At 35.6% G+C, this 22856-nt stretch overlaps 3 protein-coding genes and 1 pseudogene across 3 annotated transcripts; 2 read left to right on the top strand and 2 right to left on the bottom strand.

Annotated features, from left to right (window-relative positions):
* Positions 1-38: 38 nt before the first annotated feature.
* Positions 39-7320, top strand: LOC113068374 (RING finger protein 207-like; annotated as a pseudogene).
* LOC113068376 (protein-S-isoprenylcysteine O-methyltransferase-like) lies at positions 7086-10656 on the bottom strand. The gene is made up of 5 exons (XM_026241111.1): positions 10397-10656; positions 9990-10078; positions 9405-9574; positions 8896-9113; positions 7086-7988 (listed from the first exon to the last, which is right to left on the bottom strand). The coding sequence occupies exons 1-5, from the start codon at positions 10613-10615 to the stop codon at positions 7806-7808; spliced, it is 879 nt and encodes a 292-aa protein (XP_026096896.1). The 5' UTR covers positions 10616-10656; the 3' UTR covers positions 7086-7805.
* A 469-nt stretch (positions 10657-11125) lies between these two features.
* draxinb (dorsal inhibitory axon guidance protein b) lies at positions 11126-16058 on the bottom strand. The gene is made up of 7 exons (XM_026240887.1): positions 15982-16058; positions 13734-14203; positions 13461-13642; positions 13046-13160; positions 12572-12664; positions 11996-12085; positions 11126-11904 (listed from the first exon to the last, which is right to left on the bottom strand). Exons 2-7 carry the CDS (start codon positions 14200-14202, stop codon positions 11792-11794), a joined length of 1062 nt encoding a protein of 353 aa, XP_026096672.1. The 5' UTR covers position 14203; positions 15982-16058; the 3' UTR covers positions 11126-11791.
* A 4708-nt stretch (positions 16059-20766) lies between these two features.
* On the top strand, positions 20767-22085 carry LOC113068228 (transcription factor HES-5-like). Its single transcript, XM_026240886.1, has 2 exons — positions 20767-20943; positions 21051-22085. The coding sequence occupies exons 1-2, from the start codon at positions 20884-20886 to the stop codon at positions 21462-21464; spliced, it is 474 nt and encodes a 157-aa protein (XP_026096671.1). The 5' UTR covers positions 20767-20883; the 3' UTR covers positions 21465-22085.
* Positions 22086-22856: the final 771 nt, after the last annotated feature.

Here is a 22856-nt window from a genome sequence, read left to right as displayed (position 1 = left end):
TACATATACCATATCTAAGGTTCTTTTTATATTTTCAGATGTCTGGAGATATTTTTATCCCTTTGGATAATCTCTAAGGCCTGGACAGTGCCAACTGCCATCCTCTGGTGTGCCACTTGTGCCAAGAACAGTATGAGCATCCATGCCTACGGGACTGTTACCACACATTCTGTGCCAGCTGCATGCACGGAAGAGCTGTGGACAGCCGACTAACTTGCCCTCTCTGTGGGTAGGTATTTTCTTTTTTTAATCACTGATCACCTTATTATGACAATTCACACTTAAATTATTATAGTAATAAGTATGGAAGCCTGTTTCCACCACTGTACAAAAAAAAAGAAAAACTATTTATTTTTAGAAGAAATGTCAGAATTATGAGATATAAGTCAGCTGAATTCTGATTATTTATCTCACGGTTCTGAGTTTATAGCTGGCAATTCTGACTTTTTTTTATTTATTTTTTATTGCTAGAAACAGGCCTGAATTGTGAGATATAAACTCAGAAATGTGAGAAAAAAGTCAGAATTGTAGGATAAACAGTCACAATTACCTTCTGAATTGTGTGGCGGGAATAGGCATCAATACTTATGACATGTATGCGTTTGAAAAATCTAACATTGTATTTATAATTTAAATTGTCACATGACACTGTCTGTTTAACTATACAGTTTGTAGGAGAGATTACCTCCAACAGCTGCACCATAAATCCTGCCTTTGTGTTGGACTTATTCGAAAGACTCTGGGAACATTCTGCCAAGGCCAACTAACACTATCTGACACTTGACATTGGATACAGGTCCTGGGCAGGCTACAGTTAGATGGCTGAAATGTCTGTGTTCTCACCCTTCTGCTTCCATATAGTTAGTCTAGCAGCAGCTTAATCGCACTCCGTAGATCTTGCACATATGGAGGAAATATATTAAAAATGGAAAAAAGGTTGGTGGTCTTTATAAGGCAGCATGTTAGAGTAAGTATAAATTTGTTTTTTGCTAGCTGGTTCAATATTTATCTGAAGGTTAAGTTACTGCAAAAGTTTCTCAGTATTTGTGTTGCATTATGAGTGTTGCATTATGGTATAGTGATTGCATGCATTATGTATTTGTAATTGATGTGCATCAGCAATGCAAAGGACAGTGCTAATGTTACAGTATAGGACAATATATCATTGTTTAAATTTTTTTTTTTTGTCAAATGCACCATGAATGCTTCTCAGAAAAGTGAATTTACAGGGAATCTTTGAACTATTAAGCTTAGAAATGTTAAAATAGTCATTATTCGGGGAATTATGTTTATTTGAGTCTCATGTTTGTGTCTATTTCTGTCTGTGTGGGGGGTTATCTATCAGTCTTTGTTATATCTCAGAATTCAAAACAGAGCTATTTGTGTTGTTGTTGCTATGAGAGAGAGATAACCTTGTCAATGCCAAATGTATGACTAAGACATTATCAGACAATGGGTCAAAAGTTCTGCACAGACACACAAAATCTGTTTCTTTTGTAGACTACAGTCTGTTGTGAAAGGAATAAATGCACTCCCCCCAGAGGATCGACTCCTGAAGTTCTTGGTGGACAGTTCAGCAGACAGTGAGGAAACTGTGCAGTGTGCCAACTGTGATTTGGAGTACAAAAACCAGGTCTCATTATCACCATCTCAACACTGAAACATGCAGTTCATAAAGAATGTAACGGTTATAGTTCCTTGAAGTCACAATGTAATAGAAATAGCAACAGATCTTTTCTCAAATATTGTGATGTACACTACATCCAAGTGAAATGGATTCTAGAAAAAAAATGAAGGGTGGCGGTTTTATCCATTAGATGTTGATTAGATGGCGACAGATCTGAATGTGAGCTTGTCAGCTTGAGATCTGAATATAGTGATAATATGATAACATTTTACAGAATAATATATTTTGAGAAAAAAAATGCAATTGCCAAATTTTGAAATATTTAATCAATACATTTATTTATAATATAGTTATTGCCAAAGTTGTGCTTACATTTTTTTATATGAAAAGTTTACCCCAAAATGTAAATATGCTGACAATTTACCCACCCTCGGGCCTTTCAAGATATACCTGTAGAAGAGTTTGTTACTTATTGGAACAGATTTGGTGAAACATTACATTATTTGCCCACGAATGGATCCTTTGCAGTGAATAGGTGCCATCAGAAGGCAAGGCAAGTTTATTTATATAGTACATTTCGTACACAATGGTAATTCAAAGTGCTTTACATAAAAGAAAGTAAAATAAACATGAAGAAAAATAATAACAAAAATGAAACAAGTAATTTTAAAACTTTGAAAATTATTTAAAAATTGACTTATTTAAAAGGAATTAAAAAACAGTTATAAATAGAAAATTATTTTACATTTAAAAAAAAAACTGAAAATGTAAAATACAGTGCAATCAGTTCATCTACGTCATCTACGTCTTTGATGGCCCAAGGATAAGTATATTTGCAACAAATGTATCCTAGTGAAACATTGGTTGTTTTTTGGAATTGCAGATCCGAATGCGACCTTGCTGTCGATTCTAAGAAAGGTATAGGGTTTATAGGGACTAATTAAGTCAAAGACTTTTAAGTGCTGGCATAAATTAAATCCAATAATTTGCCTATACACTCTCAAAAAAAAGTTACAAAAGTTGTCACTGGGGCACACCTTGGTACCTAAAGAGTCCACATACATAGTGGTATCTAAAGTGTAGCCTACATATTAGGAAAAAGGTACAAAAGTGTACCTTTTGAAAAGGTACTGCCCCAGTGACAGCTTTTGTACCTTTTTTTCTGAGAGTGTACCTTAAACAACAATACTAAACAAATTAAAAAACATATTTTATTAATGTACTTTTTAAGAAAATATTACTAAGTGCATAAAGTGTTAGTGTCTTTAACACATTGTCATATGAACAACACTTACCTAAGTATGTGTTAGAGTCAAGCAAAGAGTCATTAGAACAAGATTTGATTTTGTCTGGTTACGTATTTAAATGTTCTGTCACAAACCCCAGGATGTGGATGCAATGTATTATTGCAACACTTGTTGCTAGCCACTGTGTCGAGACTGCAGGGAAACCACCCACAAAGCCAAGATGTTTTCCTGTCACGAGATTGTCTCCTTGGCAAAGCGCATCAAAGAAGCCCACAAAAAATGTGGTGTGTGTTTGAAGGACTTAAACCACTTCTCACGTTTCCCCAGCAAAATATAAATGAATAAAATTTAAAATACAAAAACAAGTCTTTAAAGCTTTGAGATTCAAGCAGTTTCTGTCCGATTGCAGCCCTCCATGAGGAAGTCTACATCATGTTTTCAACGGAGAAAAAGTCCATGCTCTGCATCAACTGCTTCAGAGACACGAAAGTGTGAGTTAAAAACTGAACTCACAGAGCATAAAATTAGCATATCGGACATCTGATTTCAAAATAACCTGGGATTGTCTAATTCCATAGGGAGAACAGAGCACACTGCATTGATATTGAGACAGCATATATACAAGACTGTGAAAAATTGGACCAAGCCGTCTTAGTGAGTTTCTCTCCCATTCTTCTCTTTCACTGTAATGTGTTCTTTCATCTGTGTCTGTAATGTGTGGAGCTGGGAAGAACCTATTGAAGTCATTTCACTCTCCTCAGGCTGTTAAGGAGCTTCAGACATCAGCAGGAGAAGACATTATTCTGCTCAAAGCCATGATTGGAGAGGTCAGGGCCAACGTGGATGAAGAAGAGAGCGCCATGCACAATTACGTAACAGTTCACCCAAAAATGAAAATTATGTCATTAATAACTCACCCTCATGTCGTTTCAAACCCGTAAGACCACCCGTTCATTTTTTAGATATTTTAGATTTAGTCCGAGAGCTCTCAGTCCCTCCATTGAAACTGTGTGTACGGTATACTGTCCATGTCCAGAAAGGGAAGAAAAACATCATCAAAGTAGTCCATGTGACATCAGAGGGTCAGTTAGAATTTGTTGAAGCATCGAAAATACATTTTTGTCCAAAAAAAAAACAAAAACCACGACTTTATTCAGCACTATCTTCACTTCTGGGTCTGTTGTGAGTGCATTCAATTTTAGTGATATCCGGTTTGAGAACGAATCATTCGATTTAACTGGTTCTTCTTGAACCAGTTCACCGATTTGAACTGAATCATTTAAGTTTTGAGTATTGAGTACCATAAATATTAATCCACAAATGACTTAAGCTGTTAACCTTTTTAACGTGGCTGACACTCCCTCTGAGTTAAAACAAACATGGACACATGGACTATTAATGGAGAGAGCAAGCAATTAATGGAGAGACTACAGAAGATAATGAAACTACCACACAGACTTAGATCAGCATAGGGCAGTAAGGTTAGTTTACTAAATTCAAATAAAGTTAGTTAGATAAATCGTTGCACAAGTTATATCTGCTGTAATCTGTCTATGCAGATAAACACAGAGTATAGCTCCGAGTTCGTAACGTAATGTAACAAATTAAAATGATATTATAATATGTAACCATAAAGTCCAACCCCTAAACACATATTTCCATAGGACAAAAAGTTTTATATATAAAATATTGTACTGCAACTGACAAATTCTCCATGTCTGTTCAACTAGACTTTACAGATGGGAATCCAGAAACTCAAAGACCAGGTGCAGGAGATTCACAGAGACCTGACCAAGCACCATTCACTCAGCAAACCTGACACCATGAATGAGATTTTGGAGAGGTCTTTTCAGGTGGAGAGACAGATCTCATCAGAGTACTCCTCAGTCGAGCTCATGTGGGCCATGTTCGAGGAGGTGAGATGCCAATACTTTCCAATAGCCTACTGACATTAGGAGGACGTGAAGAACACAGCTCACTGTGCCATCAATTTTGTTTTTAGATTTGGGAGGAGACATTACAAAGGGTGGCAAATGAACAGGAGATTTATGAAGGTGTGTAAGTATATTAATGCGTTTTATATTTATATATTATTTATATATAAAAGATTTATCTGCTCACTGCAGCTATATTGGAGTTACCATATTTAGTTGTCTTTTTGTTGACGTTACCTTTTCTTTTCAGCACAAATTCATGATCTGCTTCAGTTAAAACAGGAGAACTCCTATTTGACCACTATTTCCAGACAAATAGGCCCCTACATTCACTCCATAGCAAAAGTGAAAGAGCATCTCGAGCCCAGGTACTGGAGAGCTTGATGTACAGTATCATTCTCATCACTTATAGAGTACTATTAATAATCTATACCGTATACACAAATGTTCAAAAGTTAGGGATCTGTAAAAGTAAAATGGTTCTATTGTGAAATATTGCATTAAATTTGTTTGCCATTTTAAAATATTTTAAAATAGAATTTATTACTGCAATGACAAAACTGAAATTTTAAGCATATTAAAATGGAAACAAACACATTTTGACACTTGCCAAGCTGATTTTGGACTCACCCATACTCATATATACTAGGGCTTTTATGCGATTTTTTTTTTCAGTCTAATTTGATCTTTAACAGTCTGAAGGAGCCTAAAGATGAATGCACAGAGATCATGCTGAAAATCTCTGAGGACAGCACCTCTACTGCAGACACACGGCCCAGGTGCGTCCCAGCTATTTCTCAAAGTAGACACAGACACACAGTTATTCATTTTTAAGAATCAAGACTTTGGAATGATTTGCCCATTTCGATTAGACTGGCTTCATCCTTGTCTGGTTTTAAATCCAAGTTAAAAACTTTTCAGTTTTTATAAAGCATTTAATACTCTAAGCATCTCCCATTGTATATTACTGTTTTTATTACGTTGAAGAACTTTCTTTTATGGTACTTTACTATGATTTTAATTGTTTTTTGTCTTATTGTTTGTGGTTTTAGTTGTTGGTAAAGCACATTGGTTAACGTGGGTTGTTTTTAATTGTGCTATAGAAATAAAACAGCTACTCCATGCTTCACCAATACAGTAATGAGCTGTCCTGGGACACTGAGGACAACCGGACTCTAAACAGCCTATCAGAAGAGACCAATCCCAAGAATAAGGATTACTACAGGCCAAACATACAGAAGTGAAGTGAAGTGACATTCAGCCAAGTATGGTGACCCATACTCAGAATTTGTGCTCTGCATTTAACCCACCCGAAGTGCACACACACAGAGCAGTGAACACACACACCCGGAGCAGTGGGCAGCCATTTATGCTGCGGCGCCCGGGGAGCAGTTGGGGGTTCAATGCCTTGCTCAAGGGCACCTAAGTCGTGGTATTGAAGGTGGAGAGAGAATTGTACATGCACTCCCACCCACAATTCCTGCCGGCCCGGGACTCGAACTCAGAACCTTTCGATTGGGAGTCGGACTCTCTAACCATTAGGCCACGACTTCCCAAATCATCACAGATAAAGCCAATTGCAAAGAGATACCACTGTGAAACTGCTTTTATGCTGATACAAACAGCTCGGTTTACCCCAAAAAATAAGCTTATAAGCACTTACATTAAATCTATATATACTAATACTAATTTACAGATGCTTAAAAGAACAAAACTACTAGTTTACGGTGTTTGCATTTCAGAGAATCACAGTAATGTCAAATAAACATTATATTCAGTGTTTATTTTAAAGGTTTGTTACATTTTGCTGAAGATGTTAATAATGTAAGCAGTGCAGTTATCTGAGAGGTAGGGTGGTCCTCTTCCATTAGCTTTTTGCACAAGCGTTGCGCAACTCTTACATCATAAAAACCTATTGCATGTGTTCGAATGTCCATTACCTGTACACATATATTACAGTGCTCGTCATTGGTTAAAAGTGTGCAAGAAATTCCTATTCTTTACCCAATGTCTATATAAGCTACATCATGCCAGGTGGAGAGTGGAGCCTTCCTCCCAGAAATGTAAAATCAGAAAGATTAAGACTTTGGATACAGCATAACCCCTTGCGTTCGGCCCTCTGAATCCTACCTTCACAGAAATAGATTTTATTGTTGAATTATCATGCAAGTGCGAAGGAAAGTGACAAGACATGGATATGGGAATGAATGAGTTTGGGAGTGAAGATGAAAAGAGACTAATGCATTTGACAAGTAATCAAAAGAGGAACTATGCCTGTAATTTATCATATATTTTTATTTTTCTAATCATAATATTAAAATTTTCCAACAGCATAAACAAATCACAGATACTTGGAGATTTCCAGAAATGGGTTTTAAAATGTGTAGACCGGCAAAAAGAGATTTCTGATATACTCCTTACACAAAATGGACAATGACTAAATGTCCACTGCAGTAAGTTCAATTTAAAGCCTATCTGAATAAAAATACTGCAAGAGATTTTAATATCTAGTGAAAAACTCTGGATGTCATAAGTAGAAACAAACCAATGTCCTGAATCTCACTTTTAAAGATTCTAAACACAAAACCGGGGGATTTAAAAAAGAATAGAAAAAAAAGACAAGAAAAACTAAACCAACGTATGAAATTACATGGTGCAAAGACTGTAAATATGAGGATACATGACAGATGACTGGTATGTAAATGAGTAGAAGACAGAGAGAATGTAAGATCAGAAAGTGCAGGAGAGAATGTGGTGTTTGTGTACTAGTATCTCTGATGGTGTTGAGGGTGGAAGCTTCACCCTGCTCAGAGCAGACCATAGTGTCTCAGAGCAGATCAGACGAGTCAGTTTTACTGTGCTGCCACCTTATATATCTGTGCCACCCCCAAAGTGCTAGACATGATGCCACCAGGCAACTAGCTCGCTCCGAGTGCCGGTCAGAGGTGTCCAGGTGTGCACTTTCAGGCTATTTCCTCCGTTCAATGCAGTACAGCTTTAGGAGTTAACTTTGATCCCTGAGATGAAGGGCAAGCCAGTAAAGACCTTCTTCTTATACTCAATGTAGTCCTCTCCAAAGAAATGGATGAGAGAGATCTCCTCTTCCTCAATCCGCTCTCGAAAGAACCGCCAGCTGGCGAATGTATATCCTAGAATACATACTGGGTTGCACAGCATTATCTGGGGAAAAGGAGAAGCAAGATATTGTAACAGGTTTAAATAAAACATTTTTTATTTAGACTAACAACTTAACTGTCCGTCCAAAGTTTGGAATAGTTAAGATTGTATGTTTTTAAAAAGAAGGCTCAATTAGGATACTTCTGTCTGATCGAAACTATGAAAACCCTAATGGTTTGAAATGTTACAATTTAGAATAACTGTTCTCTATTGGAATTTTAAGCAGCCATTACTCCAGGCTTTTGCTGCTCAAGAAACATTTTTTTTTATTATCAATGTAGAAAACCATATTTGACGTTTCATATTTTTGTGGAAACGGAGATAAACTACATTAAAAAGAATGATTTATAAAAATACTTTTACCTAACAAGGACACATTAAATTGATCGAACAATAAAAAAATAAAATAAAAAAAAAATTATATTCATCGAGGAATATCAAGGTATCAAGATTTCCACAAACATGCTGAGAAGCAAAAACATTTTTCAACATTGATAATAAGCACCAGATCAGCTAGCATATGAGAACATGATGATATCATATGACACTGATGACTGGAATAACGAACACTGAAAATGTTGCTTTGCTATCGTAGAAGTTAAATTAAAATGTATTTAAATAAGAAACCCTTTATTATTATTATTATTTTAAATTGTAATAATATTTAACAATATAACTGGTTTTACAGTATTTTAATCAAATATACTGTATATATAGTATTGGTGAACACAAAACTTCTTTACAAAATGTATTATATATATATAAAAATAATAATTATCAATATTATTTGTATTATTATTACACTTTTAATAAATTAAAAAAATATATAATTTCTACAGTTACTTTAGAACAATATTTCCAGAGCCATTCACTATAAATATAACTTCCATTGAAATAATGGTTGAAGAACCTGAGTGCCAATGCTCCAGTAAAACCAGCCCACATAGGAAGGATGTCTGAAGAAAGCGTAAACTCCAGTGGTGACCAGCATGTGGGTCTGGGCCTTCTCATTCTGCACTATGTGGTTAAAGTTGGATCCTGCTGTCAACATGGCAGCTTTGCGCAGACTCTCCCCACAGAGCACCATCACCAGACCCACCAGAGAGAGCCAGCTCACCTGCTTTATCTCTGCAGGGGAAAACAAACTGGATTTCAGTTAAATCTGGAAACTTAAGAAATCGCTTCACTTCAATAATGTGAAAAATAATTCATAATAATAACAATAATAATTCTGTACAATTTAGAATAATTTATTTTCAAATCACTCTAAAATAAACAAACAAAAAAAAGCTTTGGCAATTATATTATATTACATTATTAGGTTTCAGTTTTTAGTTTTAACTGAATGTGCTAAGCTCTATAGGTTTGACAGCATAATTAAACTCTGGCTGCGAATCACTGGCCTAGATCGTATCAAACCTGGAATAAGGAGCTGTTCCACAGTGAACTCTATCCAGGAGGAAATAGCTGCTATTATGTACTCAACACTATGATTGAGCAGGAATGAGTCTAGAGACAGACTGCGTGGGTTGATCATGGCAGTAACCAGGTACTCGGAGTAGTGAAAAAATGACAGTGAACACATATACCTAGTGAAACAAAACAAAAAGACTGACATTATTACATTAATCTAGCAAAATTCATTCTCTTGTAAAAACCATACGTACTTGTTTACGGTCCTTATTTACAGCGGTGGCCAAAATTATTAGAACACTAATATTTTTAGCAGCCAAAAATGGTTTTAATTCAGTTACTTCTATCTTTTGCTGTAGTGTGTCAGAAGGAAATATCAGTTTACATTTCCATACATTAATTTTGCCATGAATTGTAATAATCCAGTGAGATTTTTGTTTGCAGATGGAGTCCGAGTTTGTTCTGTATCTTCATGTCTTTCCATACTGACTGGATGATGGTGAGGTGTTTTAATAATTTTGGCAACCACTGTATGTTAAATGTGTACATTAAACAGATCTAACCCATTTCAGAAAAAAAAAGTTTAATTACCAGCCAAAGTGTGTCCATGTTGTATCTGCAAAACTTAAAATGAGACCACATCCGAAGGCAAATCCAAGAAAGCAGGCTCGAACAGCCACCTGATTAAACAAAAAGGCAGGAAATTGTGAGCCAGATCCTGATTCTGCAAACCCACATACAGTAAGCTGTCTTCTTGGAGAGTTTATTTGTATTGACAAAGAAACCTATAGGAGATCCCATTAGAGAGCTGATGTAACAGGATTATACCTGCACACAGGGAATTACCAGTGACAGAAACCTTTGCAACTACACATCTAGATATATTTATTCGTTAGATCTTTATTAATTTCAAACACGTATATAGCACTAGACAGTGGTGATTACACATGTGCTCTATCTGTACAGCACATCTGATTCAGACTGTCTCTGAGTCTTACCTTGTATAAAGGTCCCTTGTACATGATTAGCAGGAAGCCATTGATAACTGTGATATACGCCGCAATGGCTATTTTCCCGTTCACATCCGTGAGATAATCGAATATCCAGTCAATGTGAGCGCCGAATTTTACAAGTAAAGGTATTATAATGACGCCCAGTCCTGAGATAAAGCTAATAATACTTATCCTCCCTTCCAGCACCAACTTGCTGCCTGCCATGTTGAAAACAGCAAGATCTCGCGGAGAAATCTCGCGTGACTTCAGAGCTCACGTTGACTTGCTTACTAATTGGTTTGACAGCTATTTCATGCTCATTGAACCGTGTATTAATTAATCCTGATGTGCGACTTTAATTTTAAAATATTAAATTATTCTACTATTGTTGTTGTTATTATTATTAGTAGTAGTAAGATTCTGAAAACGCAAGGAATCATTTCAAGCTTTCTCAAATTGAAATAATAATATAATAGAAGTATATAATAATATTAATATTTAATATATTTATTTAAAACCATACACACGTACACACATTATTGTTTCCTTATGATGAAAACAAATGTGCCAAGCTGATAATGTTCTATAAAAATATAAAACAAAATATTATTTTTATATTTTTTTTATTTCATTAAGTTTAATGAAAGCAATCTTTATCATGCAATGAAAAGGCTGAATGTCGTACAATTTAAAAATAAAAATAAAATGTTGATTCACTCAAGATGTGGAAAAGGGCCCTATTTTTAATCAACAACCCATTGTACACTTAATAATAACAAATACATGGCTGTCAGTGAACATGATGGTAAGCATTATTTCAGCATAGCAAAAAGTAATTGTAGAGTAATTCAGATTTGAGCTGAATGGAAAATTTAATGGTTTAATAATGTGCAATGGAGATCTCTCTTGTGTCCTTTGTGTGTCCATTCCAAATCTGCTCATCTGATTGGAAGCTGGGGACCTGACAGATGCTGCAGTCGCACATTAAATAGACTCTTTGCATGCTCAAGTCCATCTATTCACTGCTGTTCCACTGTGAACTCATCTCAACCACATGAACACAAAATACATCAAATTACTTATGTCCACATGCAATAACTTTCAATACATTTGTTAAAAACAATGACACGTCTCTCAATCTTAATATCACACATATCATAACACTGCAGCTCATTTTTCATTAATTTGAATCAGCTAGGCTTGCAGATATGTTCTCCTGCAAATATCCTAATCAGTCTTATACATATTGCTCTTTTACAAATTTCAGAAACAATTATAGCTGAAAGCAATCATAGGATACACATAAACATGGATAAGAATGAATATAAAATGTTCCAACACAGTGGAAAATATAATCACATGCATTTAGAAAGGAAAATAAAATAAAATCTCCTGCCTTGTTTAAACAATAATGAACATGTCACGGTTTAAGCTTATACCCTCAGGATCAACACACTGTCCCTTTTTGCGTGTGATGTGGTAAGGCCTGTGTAATTTAGCATAGCACCGAAGCCCTGTAAAAACAGGGAAGGAACATTTTAAATACAGTTTTTATTTTGTCAGCATGAGTAACAATCAGTCCAAAAACTGTCACAAAAAGCTCACCTTCCTCACACATGCAGCTATCATAGCACTTGTTGTTAAAGCCCCGATTGTGAAGTTCACATACATGTTTTCTGAGATTGCAGCAAGACCCTGAGAAAGTTCGTGAAAAAGAGTTAAAAATTGTGTCATCATTTATTTCATTTCATTTCATTTATAACTTTCTGATCTTATGACTTTGAATGATACTACTGTTCAAAATGTTTGGGGTCTGTAAGATTTTTTTATGTTTTTGAAAGAAGTAAAACAGTAATATTATGAAATATTATCACAATTTAAAATAACTGAATTTTCAGCAGCCATTATTTCAGTCTTCGGTGTCATTTGATCCCCCAGAAATCATTCCAATATGATGAATTGGTCCTCAAGAAACATTATTTCATTAATAGCAAGTTAAAAGGAACAGCATTTATTTGGAATATAAATATTTTGTATCATTATAAATGACTTTACTGTCACTTATGAGCAATTTCAAAAGTTCTTAATAATAGAAATACTATTAAAAAAATCTTCTGAGTGGAAGTATATTATATTTTAAATACTCAAATTACAAAGAGAAATGCATGTGGGAAAAGTCACCTGGCAGACAGTCTAGGTGATGTTTGCAGCTCTTATCTGATGCAAGAGTCACAAGTTCAGTGCTGGGGCTTTTTGTGGCCTGTTTGTCAGAACCTGGATAGAAATAGAGCAATGGAGTTATTAATTTATTTGTATTTTATCAACACCTAATACAAAAGACACAAGAATTAAAACATCTTAATAACATTTACTACATTTAATTTTTACACATTAGGGAATTTGACACTTGATGTTTTCCATGCAGAGATTGATGGGAAAAAATTGCCTAAAAGTGCTAAATGGCTATTTCATGTGGTCCGAAATGTAAAGCTTTACAAATTATTCTGATAAACAATGTAGCATATATTGCAAAACATGCACCAATTTTCTCAGGTCACCATTTCAAAGCAAGCATACTTAAAAACGAAATCTCCCAACATTAAAGCAGAAACAACATTTCTGTATTTATTTTATATATGTAGAGCAGTGACCTACCTCGCTTCTTAGAAAATAGTTTTTTGTGAGCAGGCCTCATATCTTCATAATCAGTCCAGTCGAAGAATGCCATGTTGAAAGTTGGCGTCACATCTCCACCTGAATAAATTCCAACCTGAGGTACAAAACATCATATAAAGTATTCGTGCCACTATATGAGGGGTTCAAATGACACTTTTTCACATGAATGTAAATCATTTGTTAATCCTGGTCTGTTAGATACCATTTTGAGCCAAAAAAACATGAAATTTATTCATATGTGGATTTAACTGATGGCATGAACCTATTACCCCTAATTGTGTGAGTCATTGGGATTAAATTTTACCCATCCTGTTTCTAGACACTAATAGATGAGAAGCTGAGATCTTTTTTAATCAGTGTGACTGAAAACACTGAACCGCTAGATGATGGTTACCTGTGGTTTACTGGAGGGGGTTGGCTTTGTGGAGGGCTCCCCACCAACTGCTGCAGTTTCTGGCGATATGAAGGAGCCAGCGGTGGCTGCAGGGAACACTAGCTCTGTGGGACTCCCAAAAGAGTTTTTATTGAGCCTTTGATCAAAGGAAACCCTCCGTTTCTTCCCAGATGCCAAAGACACTATGCGAAGAGCATGCCAGGCGGATAATTAAGAAATGGCAGGATATTCATAAAGGATTTTTACTTTGGAAAGTTTGAGAGTTTCTTTTACCTTCATCGCGAGTCCTAACGATGTGCCCTCTAAACATATTGCGACCAGTGGGACGTCTCATTGGCTTCTCTGGAGTCTCAGCACCAGGAGAGATATTAATTTGCTCTGGAATTAAAGATTCAAACCCCATGTAGGTGCTCTTTTTTGGAGTGATTACATGTCTTTTATCTCCTGGCTCCATCTCTAAGCGGACGGGACTGAGGCCCTCCAGGTCTGGCCCTTCATTTTGGGTGTGGAACACAGTAATGTGGGGCCTTTCTCTGAGCTGTCCTGCTGTCATCCTCTCCTTGAGTCCTCTGTGCTTCCTGTGATGACTGTGTTGATGTTTGGAAGCCTCTGGCCTGGGTGGGATAATGACATTGTCTCTGAAGACTTCCATGGCTGAACCCTGGCCCGTTTCGGTGCTCAGTGTCATGGTCACCAAGTCAAGGAGGAGAAATGAGCCGAAATACCAACATAAAGCCACCATTCTAGGAGTAGAAAAGATTAAACGAATAATACAGCATTAAACAATAATGAATCACTACATACCATACTACTATTCAAATCTTTTGGGTGTGTAAGATTTATTTATTTTATTTTTTATTTGGAATAAATTCCTCCTTGCATGATTAGACTGAAGTGACACTAAAAAGATGTTTATAATGTTAATGAAGCCAGAATAATGGCTGGTGAGAATTCAGCTTTGCCATCACAGAAATCAATTATTTTATAAAATGTATTTTATATGAATATGATTTTTCTTTATTAATATAAAGATTATATGGCCTGATAAATTGCAGTGAAAAAGAACCACAAATCTGTTCTTATTTTAAGCATTTTACTGGCTTTTGAGACTGTAAATGGGCAAAAAAATCCCTCTATATTCAAACATAAGATCTTCAATAAACCACCTAGTCTCACCATAAGCTTGTAGGAAAAATAATGTCTTCAAATAAGTCAAAGCAAAGCAGTTTGACAGACCATTCGATGTTATGTTGCTCTTCCTTTTGTGAACATTTGCAGAGCTTTGGGAGTCGCGCCTGGCTCTACATTGGGTCTTTGATCTTGACACCACTGGACAGCACTGAATATATGTTGGGCAAGGATTCTGCATAAGCAATGGTGTCTGGGGGAGTTTAAAAGTGTTATATTCCCTATCTGACTTGTTACAATATAATATTCAAACAGACATGCAAGCACATTTGCTCTAACTGTAATTTTTTCTAAGCATCTTAGAGATGAGGATGAAGAGAACTGATCCAAGCCAAGGGATTTTTATCCTCAGAAAATGGATTATACACACTGAGCAGATGAGTGTGACCAATTAAACAAGCAAATTTTGCTTTCATGTACTGACAGACTAGAGTTGTGATAAAGCCAACATTTCCCAACTGCATTTACATACGAGCGGCAAAACTTGGAGATTTAACCAAGAGCTTATGATTTGGATGCTACAGATAAAGCCTGAGGATGTTTGAAAGATTTACTGGGACATGATTCAGTTTAGTTGAACTTTTTCAGATGTTGGTGTAAAATCATCATATATGGCAGCACGGTTTTATGAAAATAGCTATTACAAATTGCAGGAGGCACTAAAACACTGATAAACTTCAGGAAAGTCTCCTTTAAACATTAGTTCCCATAACCAATTTACCATGAAAAGAAAATGCAATCATTTGAAAGTTGCTGCAATAACACATTTCTCTTTGAAGCACAGCTTAATTTACCAGAAAATGGGACAAATAATAAGTGTCTGTCTGTTTCCCATGCACTTAATTATTCAAAGTCTGCATATGCAGATGATCGTGGTCGTATTATCTTTATTCATTTCAGCGTCCCATGCTGTGCACGCCAGTGCTGCTCAGAAGCCTAAAAATATCAAAGCTTCACCCCTTTCTCTCATTAGTCTGTGTAAACAGTGACATGATTAATTCATTGGGGAATCAGGGCTTGTTCTTCCTTATACAGAGACTCCACTTTATTAAAAACTATTGAAACTATTCACTTTGGAAGCAACTGTAATATGCATCTCATATAGTAGGCTACTTTATATGAGCAATAAATACGTTTCAATAATTGCTTAATATACAATAATAATTTTACACCGTTAACACAATTAAATACTTAATGCAGCTAGGCTATAAAATCCTGAATTAATATCTACTGACCTATAATAGTTTAAATGAGGCAGAATTGTTAATCTGTGCTTCAGCAAACAGCTCACAATAACAAACATTCAAGAGAAAAGAGTAGCGAAAGTGATCACCTGTTCTCCGTTGTGCGATCCGTTCTTTCTGGTTGCAGTCCACAATGAGCGCGCGTGTGCGTGTGAAGCGCAGTCTCGCGCTCTCACTGAAGACTGCGAGTCACGGGCGTCGCCTATAACCTAAATACCTGAACAAAAGAAGAGCTCTCATCTCATAATACCGACTGAAACAATAGTATGACGGGTTTAAATGGTTCAGGTTTTGGGAAATGTGTTAATACAGTAAGGAAAGATTCATGAAATATTTAGGCTTATGTGTTTCTACACTATTATGTTCAGTTAGTAGTATATCTATATCAGTTATCATTCAAAATGTGAACATACAGTCTTCAATTACAATTAGTAGCAATTAGGATGTAAAACGGTTTCTTACCAATACACGGGTTTGAAATATTATTTGCGTTAAATTAATATTTTACATTATATCATTATTATTTTAGATGAATATAAAACCCCTGCAAAGATGCAAAATCGAACATATTTCAATATCAATTATTTTTATTGTAAAATTATTATAATAATATAATTATATATATTATATCAATCTTATAACTGATACATATTACTACAATATAAATATAAACATTAATTAATAAAGCCTATTATAGACTATTAATCCGCGATTCAGTCCTATTTTAATCAATTTTGTTCTTTTCTCATCTAGCTCTTTGTAGCTATCTCATTTTATTGTTTAGTTCTTTTCGTACCGGTAATTGGTTTAGTTTTATGTTTACCTTCCAAGCATTAAAATGAGCAGCCTACTATGCATCTTCAGGGCCATTTATATTAATTGAATATAGTCGCGAGATGGCGCTATTTTAATTTTAATTGATATGAGAAAAGCGCGACCGCGGGGAAATGCAGGAAATCTTTAATTTAGCTTCCATAAAACAAAAACAAAAACTGAATGTTCAATACCGCGGTAGACTAATTACATAGTATTACAGAAAGCAGTGCAGGTCGAATAATGAATTTTAATTAGAGGGACCTATTAATTATAGCAACGCGAAAAGTGTGTAATAGCCAATGGTAAGTCATCCAACAACATCTAAATTACAGCGTACTGATCTGTGAAATTTGAAAGTGCATTGTTCTGCCACTCTAAAACGTTTTATTTTCTGCACAGGTTAATAATGTGACACTGACAAATAATGTCACTGTGCAGCCATGCACCGAGAGATATTTCTGAACTACATTACTGCTGTTCTGTTCTGTTCTGGCCGTTCTTGTAAGTGTGATTAAACTGGGAGGGGTTCATTCCCAGTACATCTCCCAGGGGTTTGATCATATAAAGAAACCAGGCCAGTAGCACGGAGAGTGATTGGTGGATGACAGTAGTAATGTGGAGGTGGAGGTTTTGGGGTCCAGTGGAACAGCAGTTAAATAATTGCTCACATCTCCAGGGGAACACGCTGCCCCTCAGCAGGAGGCAATAAATCAACCTCCCCCTCCTGTTCCTGTTTTTTAATGTAAGTGCATCACACACCGCTGAGATGTACCAATTTAGGCTCCACACTGTGGAACACAGTGATATTTTGAGCTTCGCCCAATGTAAATCGCAATGGACATCAAACTGAGGATTTAGGTTAGAATGAGATTTATTTCCAGGCAGCTAAAACAAACACTGCCATATATGAGTGACAATCTAAGTGGAAGTTTCCTTAAATATATTAAATGTCTTTATAGTCTGCAAAAAAGGTTTTTTTTTTTTTTTTAAGTAACATTTAACTAATTATAATACCCAAGATCCCCAAATGATTATCGTTGTAGTGTCTCTTGGGGACCGCGAGATGGCAGTGCAGAACAGCTTGTGTACTTGTGATTTTTACTAACATCTGATCAATCCGCAAAATACTAATGTTCTTCCTCAGTGTATATATATATATATATATATATATATATATATATATATATATATATATATATATATATATATATATATATATATATATATATATATATATATATATGTTTACCTGTGTATATATCTAAATATTCCTAAATCAAGATCCTTTTATTCGAGAAGCAAAATGAAAAATTATAACTTTGCATCTCAATTAAAGGTATCTTGATTTTAAAAAATGATTGATTTATTTGTATTAGAAAGCATGACAAAAATACAGAGGAAGATATACATATTTAGCAATGCCTGCAACATTTAATGCTAAGACATTAAAGACCGGCAGAAACTCTGTACTTTAGCCTAGTTTTGTCACTTTTGTTACTGAATCCACAAAACATGACAACAACTATACATGAATAATATTCTACACAATATTAGTAAAGCTGCATAAAAAATGGTTGATATTACAACAAATCCCAACATAAGATCCATTTCTTCCCTCAGGGCAGAGTTCATTTCGATAGAATTTGTCTTTATAAAAGACTTTTCTTCATTAATATGCTCCTGGGAAAAATAGAAGAGGAGAATAACGCCTCCATTTCAAGAGCACAGGGTGAGTTCAGATCATAACTTCTTTCAGCAGATCAAGATTTGGTGAATGCATTTCCATATCTTCTATGGCACTGCTTCTGGTCAATGCTGAATACACAGAGGAGCCACATCCTCTGCTAAGTCTGGTAATAAGAGAAGTGTCTCCCTTGAATACTTGGAGTATCCACTGTGGAAGAGCAAGGTCTTCTTTGGGGTGAAGAAAGAGACTGTTTTTCCCCAAAGGTCAGTGGGAGAAACACCATTGTGCAGCTGCTGTTCCAGGACGCTCATAATCTGCTCTACACCATCAGAGCATTTCCTCTCCAGACTCATAAGTTTACACCTAAGAGACAAGAAGCATTTACATGACTTAGTTCAATAGTTTGAAAATTACTGTAACAGACAATAACTTTATGTCATGACTGTTTGTTAACTTGCGTTTTCTGCAGATCTCTCATGGTGAAGGCCTGGGTTGTTCTTCAGTGTGTTGTGTTGAGAAGTGATATGCATTGAATTGTCTCTTTCCCTTGGCTTGAATTTATATGCAGATGGGCTGAATTTAATGAGATGTAAGTTCTCACACTTTTGAACCAATCAGGAAACTGCAGTATGACAATAGTGCGAGGGTGGATTGTTTAAACATTTAATGCCAAGGCCCTGAAAACCAAAATGAGCAGGTGGCTTTATTTTGTCTGTCAGTCAAGGACTGAGGCATTGCTAAAAGAGCAGAAGTGAGCATGTGAATTTGCATTGACCTCATTCATGCTGTCAGACAATAATGTGTGGGAATGTGCATTTAAACATCTGCCCGGAAATACTACAAAGAAAGCAAAACTTTAGATTAAAGATTATAAATTAAAGAAATTTAACATCAAAAATGTATTTAGTCATATATAGTTCATTCATTCATTATGCACATTAATATTTAATAGACAATGAAGTTCATAGCTCTAAAACAAGTGAAACTCAACGTAGAAGTTAGCAATATTTATTAATTTACTTATTTATAATACACATTAAACATTAATGTATTCCTATTTTATTCATAAATTATTTATTATACTTATTTATTTATATTATTATTTATTAAATATAGAGTGGTGGATTATTTTGCTCATAGCTCAAACAAGCAAAAAAAAAGGTGATGCTAAAAATATGAATATGTAGAGATTCAACATTAATCAGTCAATCAATTCATTCATTATTTTAATAAATTTTTTTATTAAATAATCACAATCAAAAATGTATTTATTTATAATTGTTTAATATACATATGTATTATATACATATTAAATATGCAAATTATTTTGTTCATACACAAAGGTTGATACAAACCTGATGCATATAATATTGGTCAAACATCCAAATTTTTATTTTCACACTTTAATCATCAAATCATGATTAATTGCTGCATTATGACACAATTTTGTCTAAAAAAAAAAAAAAAACATCTTAGAATGAGCAGATGCTATGTGATATAGCCTATGTTGTCCACTCTAGGGCTGGGACGCTGTTATTTAAGGATGGTAATTGAATGATGTCTCCAGATGGTGAGCCTGGCTGCCTGGGAGATGCTGTGAGAACAGTCAACACTGAGAAGTGGGAGGCAGGGTCCCTCTGACATTGTATAATGGGCCACGCTTCTTTTATCAGTGGGATCAGTGTCAGTGAATAAGTGTGGGAAGCCGTGCCACACAAGCGCTCCCAGGTTCTCACAGAGTGGAGTGTGTGACAGCAGGCCCGACAGCTGGAAGTGTCTTAAGTATGTGTGAGGAGAGTGTGCCATGAGAGAAGTGTGCTGCTCAGACCCCATAAAGATGAGAGGAAAACTGCCTGTATACACACTTCAGAGATGGTACTCTACTTCCACTGAATAATTAAAAAATAAAATAAAATAAATAAAAATAAAATATGATCAAATTATAAAATCTGTAGATTTTATTTATAAAATATATCTAGATTTTTTTTCTATACATTGTTCTATTTATTTGTTGTTTTTATGTAAAATATGTCATAATTACCTAGAATGAATTTTATTATATATATATATATATATATATATATACCTTGAGGCTCATGTCAAACTCACAAAAGGACAATTTTGGGGTTTGTGTGAAGAACACAATAAACTGTGCTTTAAAGACTGAAGTGACTTGCAGTCAGATCATTTTACGAGGTCACAAATTTCCCACATTCATAGGCCACTAGCTAAATCAGTCTTCATACCTCTTAAACGCCCCTCCACCTGCTCCCCAGAGATGCACTCATTGTGTCGGAGCAATAAGGGCTTCAGCAGCCACATGGCGGCCCAAACGCTCCCATTGGCTGCAGACTGTGAGAACCTCCAGCAAACTCCAGACTCACACATTCATATGGAGATTTGGGAGTATAAATAGAGGGAGAGGAGAGAGAGCCGAGCACAGATCTGATCTGATCCTAACAGAGAACCGAACACAAGACACACAGCCATGGCACCTACAATCACTGGATCAATCATCAGCAGAGAACAACTTCCACTCTCAAACAAGGTAAATATTCAACATCTCATATCTGACTACATAAATCATATGATTGTTATGAAATATAACCAGCAGAAATTATAGTTTCTAAATGCATGTTCCTAATGTTTCCTCAGCTGAGAAAGCCAATAGTGGAGAAGATCCGCAGAGAACGAATCAACAGCAGCATTGAGAAGCTCAAGTCTCTTCTGGGTCAAGAGTTCCTAAAGCAGCAGCCCGACTCCAGACAGGAGAAAGCCGAAATCCTGGAGATGACGCTTGATTTCTTGAGACACCAGCGGCGCTCCCAGCATCCCTCGGCCTGCAGTTCTACTGCAGCTCATGAAGGACACTTCAGATGTGTGCAGGAGGCTGTCAACTTCCTGTCTCAGTGTCCAGAGCAGACCGAGTCCCACAGAAGACTGCTGAAGCACTTCCTGCACACACAGCTCCACACAGAGAACCGCACACATGCGCCGTCTCAGATCAGTTCACCAGCCGCACAGAGCAGCAGCAAAGAGCAAACTCCTGTGCTCTGGAGACCCTGGTAGAGCCACCAGGACCCATGTGATTTATCAGACAGAATTCATTATGCCAGTCTGAGATTGGTGTGGACTGTAATTCTAACGTAGGAAATGATTTCCGCCTCTGCTGCTTATGCAGGACCTTTAATCTGCTTTCAGAGAAAGTTTGTGTTTCATTGAAACTGTGTGACCAGTAATATTTGATCAGAATGTACAGAATCTTTTGCCACGTGTGAAAATTAAGATTGATAAAAACATACAAGTCTGATTTAGACTTTGAGCTCCTGTTGCTCTTTCACCCATATTGGGTTTGTTCTCTTACTGCTTTCATTTACTGAAAGCTTTTGATGTATATTTCTGTTGTTTGAAATACACCTAATGGTTCTCTTATTATATAAGAAATATTTCTTCATTTGAAGGATATTTGATTGTGTGTTGAAAGCACATATAGTTGTTTTTCATCTTTACATGTGTTTACATGAATGAGAGATTTAATGTAACTGTAAAGGGCAGTTAAATATTGTCACTGTTAGTGATCTGAATTTTATTGCTTATATTCAAAGTCAAGTTGTTACCTTCATTGAAGGTATGTTCAGCATTTGTATTACTTCATACTGAAGTGGAACATTAAAATGAATTTGAAGAATATAATCTGTGCAATGTTTTGAATGTTTTCTTCATCAATCAAAATAAATCACAGCACATCTGCACACTATAAAGATGTTTTAATTGCCGTCGATTTTAGTCAGTCTGCACATCAAGGTCCCTCATTTGCCATACAAAATAATTATTACATTAAAACATAAAATATAATCGGAATACTTTAAGCGAGTCCTTCATCTGTCAAGCTCTTCACAAGTCAAATGAAATCACAGCTACACTCAAAAGGTACAAAAGCTTTCAGTGGGTTGGAACCATTTAGGTAATAATACTGTATGTACACTTTCGGTACTATGCGTATTAAGGAACTAATATGCACCCTTTATTGGCAAATACAGTATAAAGGTGCACCTTTCGTAAGGATAATGCACCTGTGACAGCTGAGAATGCTCTTAATAAATTTGAATATGATAGTTATCTCTAGAAAATTAATCTTTATTTATCCTCTAATAGATGACAAACTTGCTCACTGTATGTAATTGTATGTTTATCTCTGCTCAGTAAATTCAGGTCTGAGCTATACTGGATGTTGTGTGCTCAATGTGATGAAAATACAAGTCTCTTAAATTATTTTTCATTGAATAATTGCAGTTAATGTAGTAAAAGGTCAGTAGTCAAACATGACATGAATGAACTGCAAACTAGACCTGAATAGAGACACTATAATTTTGCTTATATCTGAATTGATAAATGCATCATTTAAAGGGATATTTTCAAGTATGCATTTGCAGAATACAATAATTTAAAATGGCAGTTTCA

Source organism: Carassius auratus, linkage group LG44F (assembly GCF_003368295.1).
Source record: "Carassius auratus strain Wakin linkage group LG44F, ASM336829v1, whole genome shotgun sequence".
In the NCBI taxonomy this organism is placed as follows: domain Eukaryota; kingdom Metazoa; phylum Chordata; class Actinopteri; order Cypriniformes; family Cyprinidae; genus Carassius; species Carassius auratus.
This window is presented reverse-complemented; position numbering and strand designations above follow the sequence as displayed.

Excerpts from the sequence above, each read along its gene's own strand:
- LOC113068376 (XM_026241111.1), bottom strand. The coding sequence starts at position 10,615 with ATGGCAGGCAGCAAGTTGGTGCTGGAAGGGAGGATAAGTATTATTAGC. Across the intron at positions 9,575-9,989 it reads ACATGGACACACTTTGGCTG|GTATATGTGTTCACTGTCAT; the intron begins GTAATTAAACTT and ends TTGTTTCACTAG. Across the intron at positions 9,114-9,404 it reads GGAACAGCTCCTTATTCCAG|AGATAAAGCAGGTGAGCTGG; the intron begins GTTTGATACGAT and ends TTTCCCCTGCAG.
- draxinb (XM_026240887.1), bottom strand. The coding sequence starts at position 14,202 with ATGGTGGCTTTATGTTGGTATTTCGGCTCATTTCTCCTCCTTGACTTG. Across the intron at positions 12,665-13,045 it reads ACTATTTTCTAAGAAGCGAG|GTTCTGACAAACAGGCCACA; the intron begins GTAGGTCACTGC and ends ATTTCTATCCAG. Across the intron at positions 12,086-12,571 it reads TCACCTAGACTGTCTGCCAG|GGTCTTGCTGCAATCTCAGA; the intron begins GTGACTTTTCCC and ends GAACTTTCTCAG.
- LOC113068228 (XM_026240886.1), top strand. The coding sequence starts at position 20,884 with ATGGCACCTACAATCACTGGATCAATCATCAGCAGAGAACAACTTCCA. Across the intron at positions 20,944-21,050 it reads AACTTCCACTCTCAAACAAG|CTGAGAAAGCCAATAGTGGA; the intron begins GTAAATATTCAA and ends ATGTTTCCTCAG.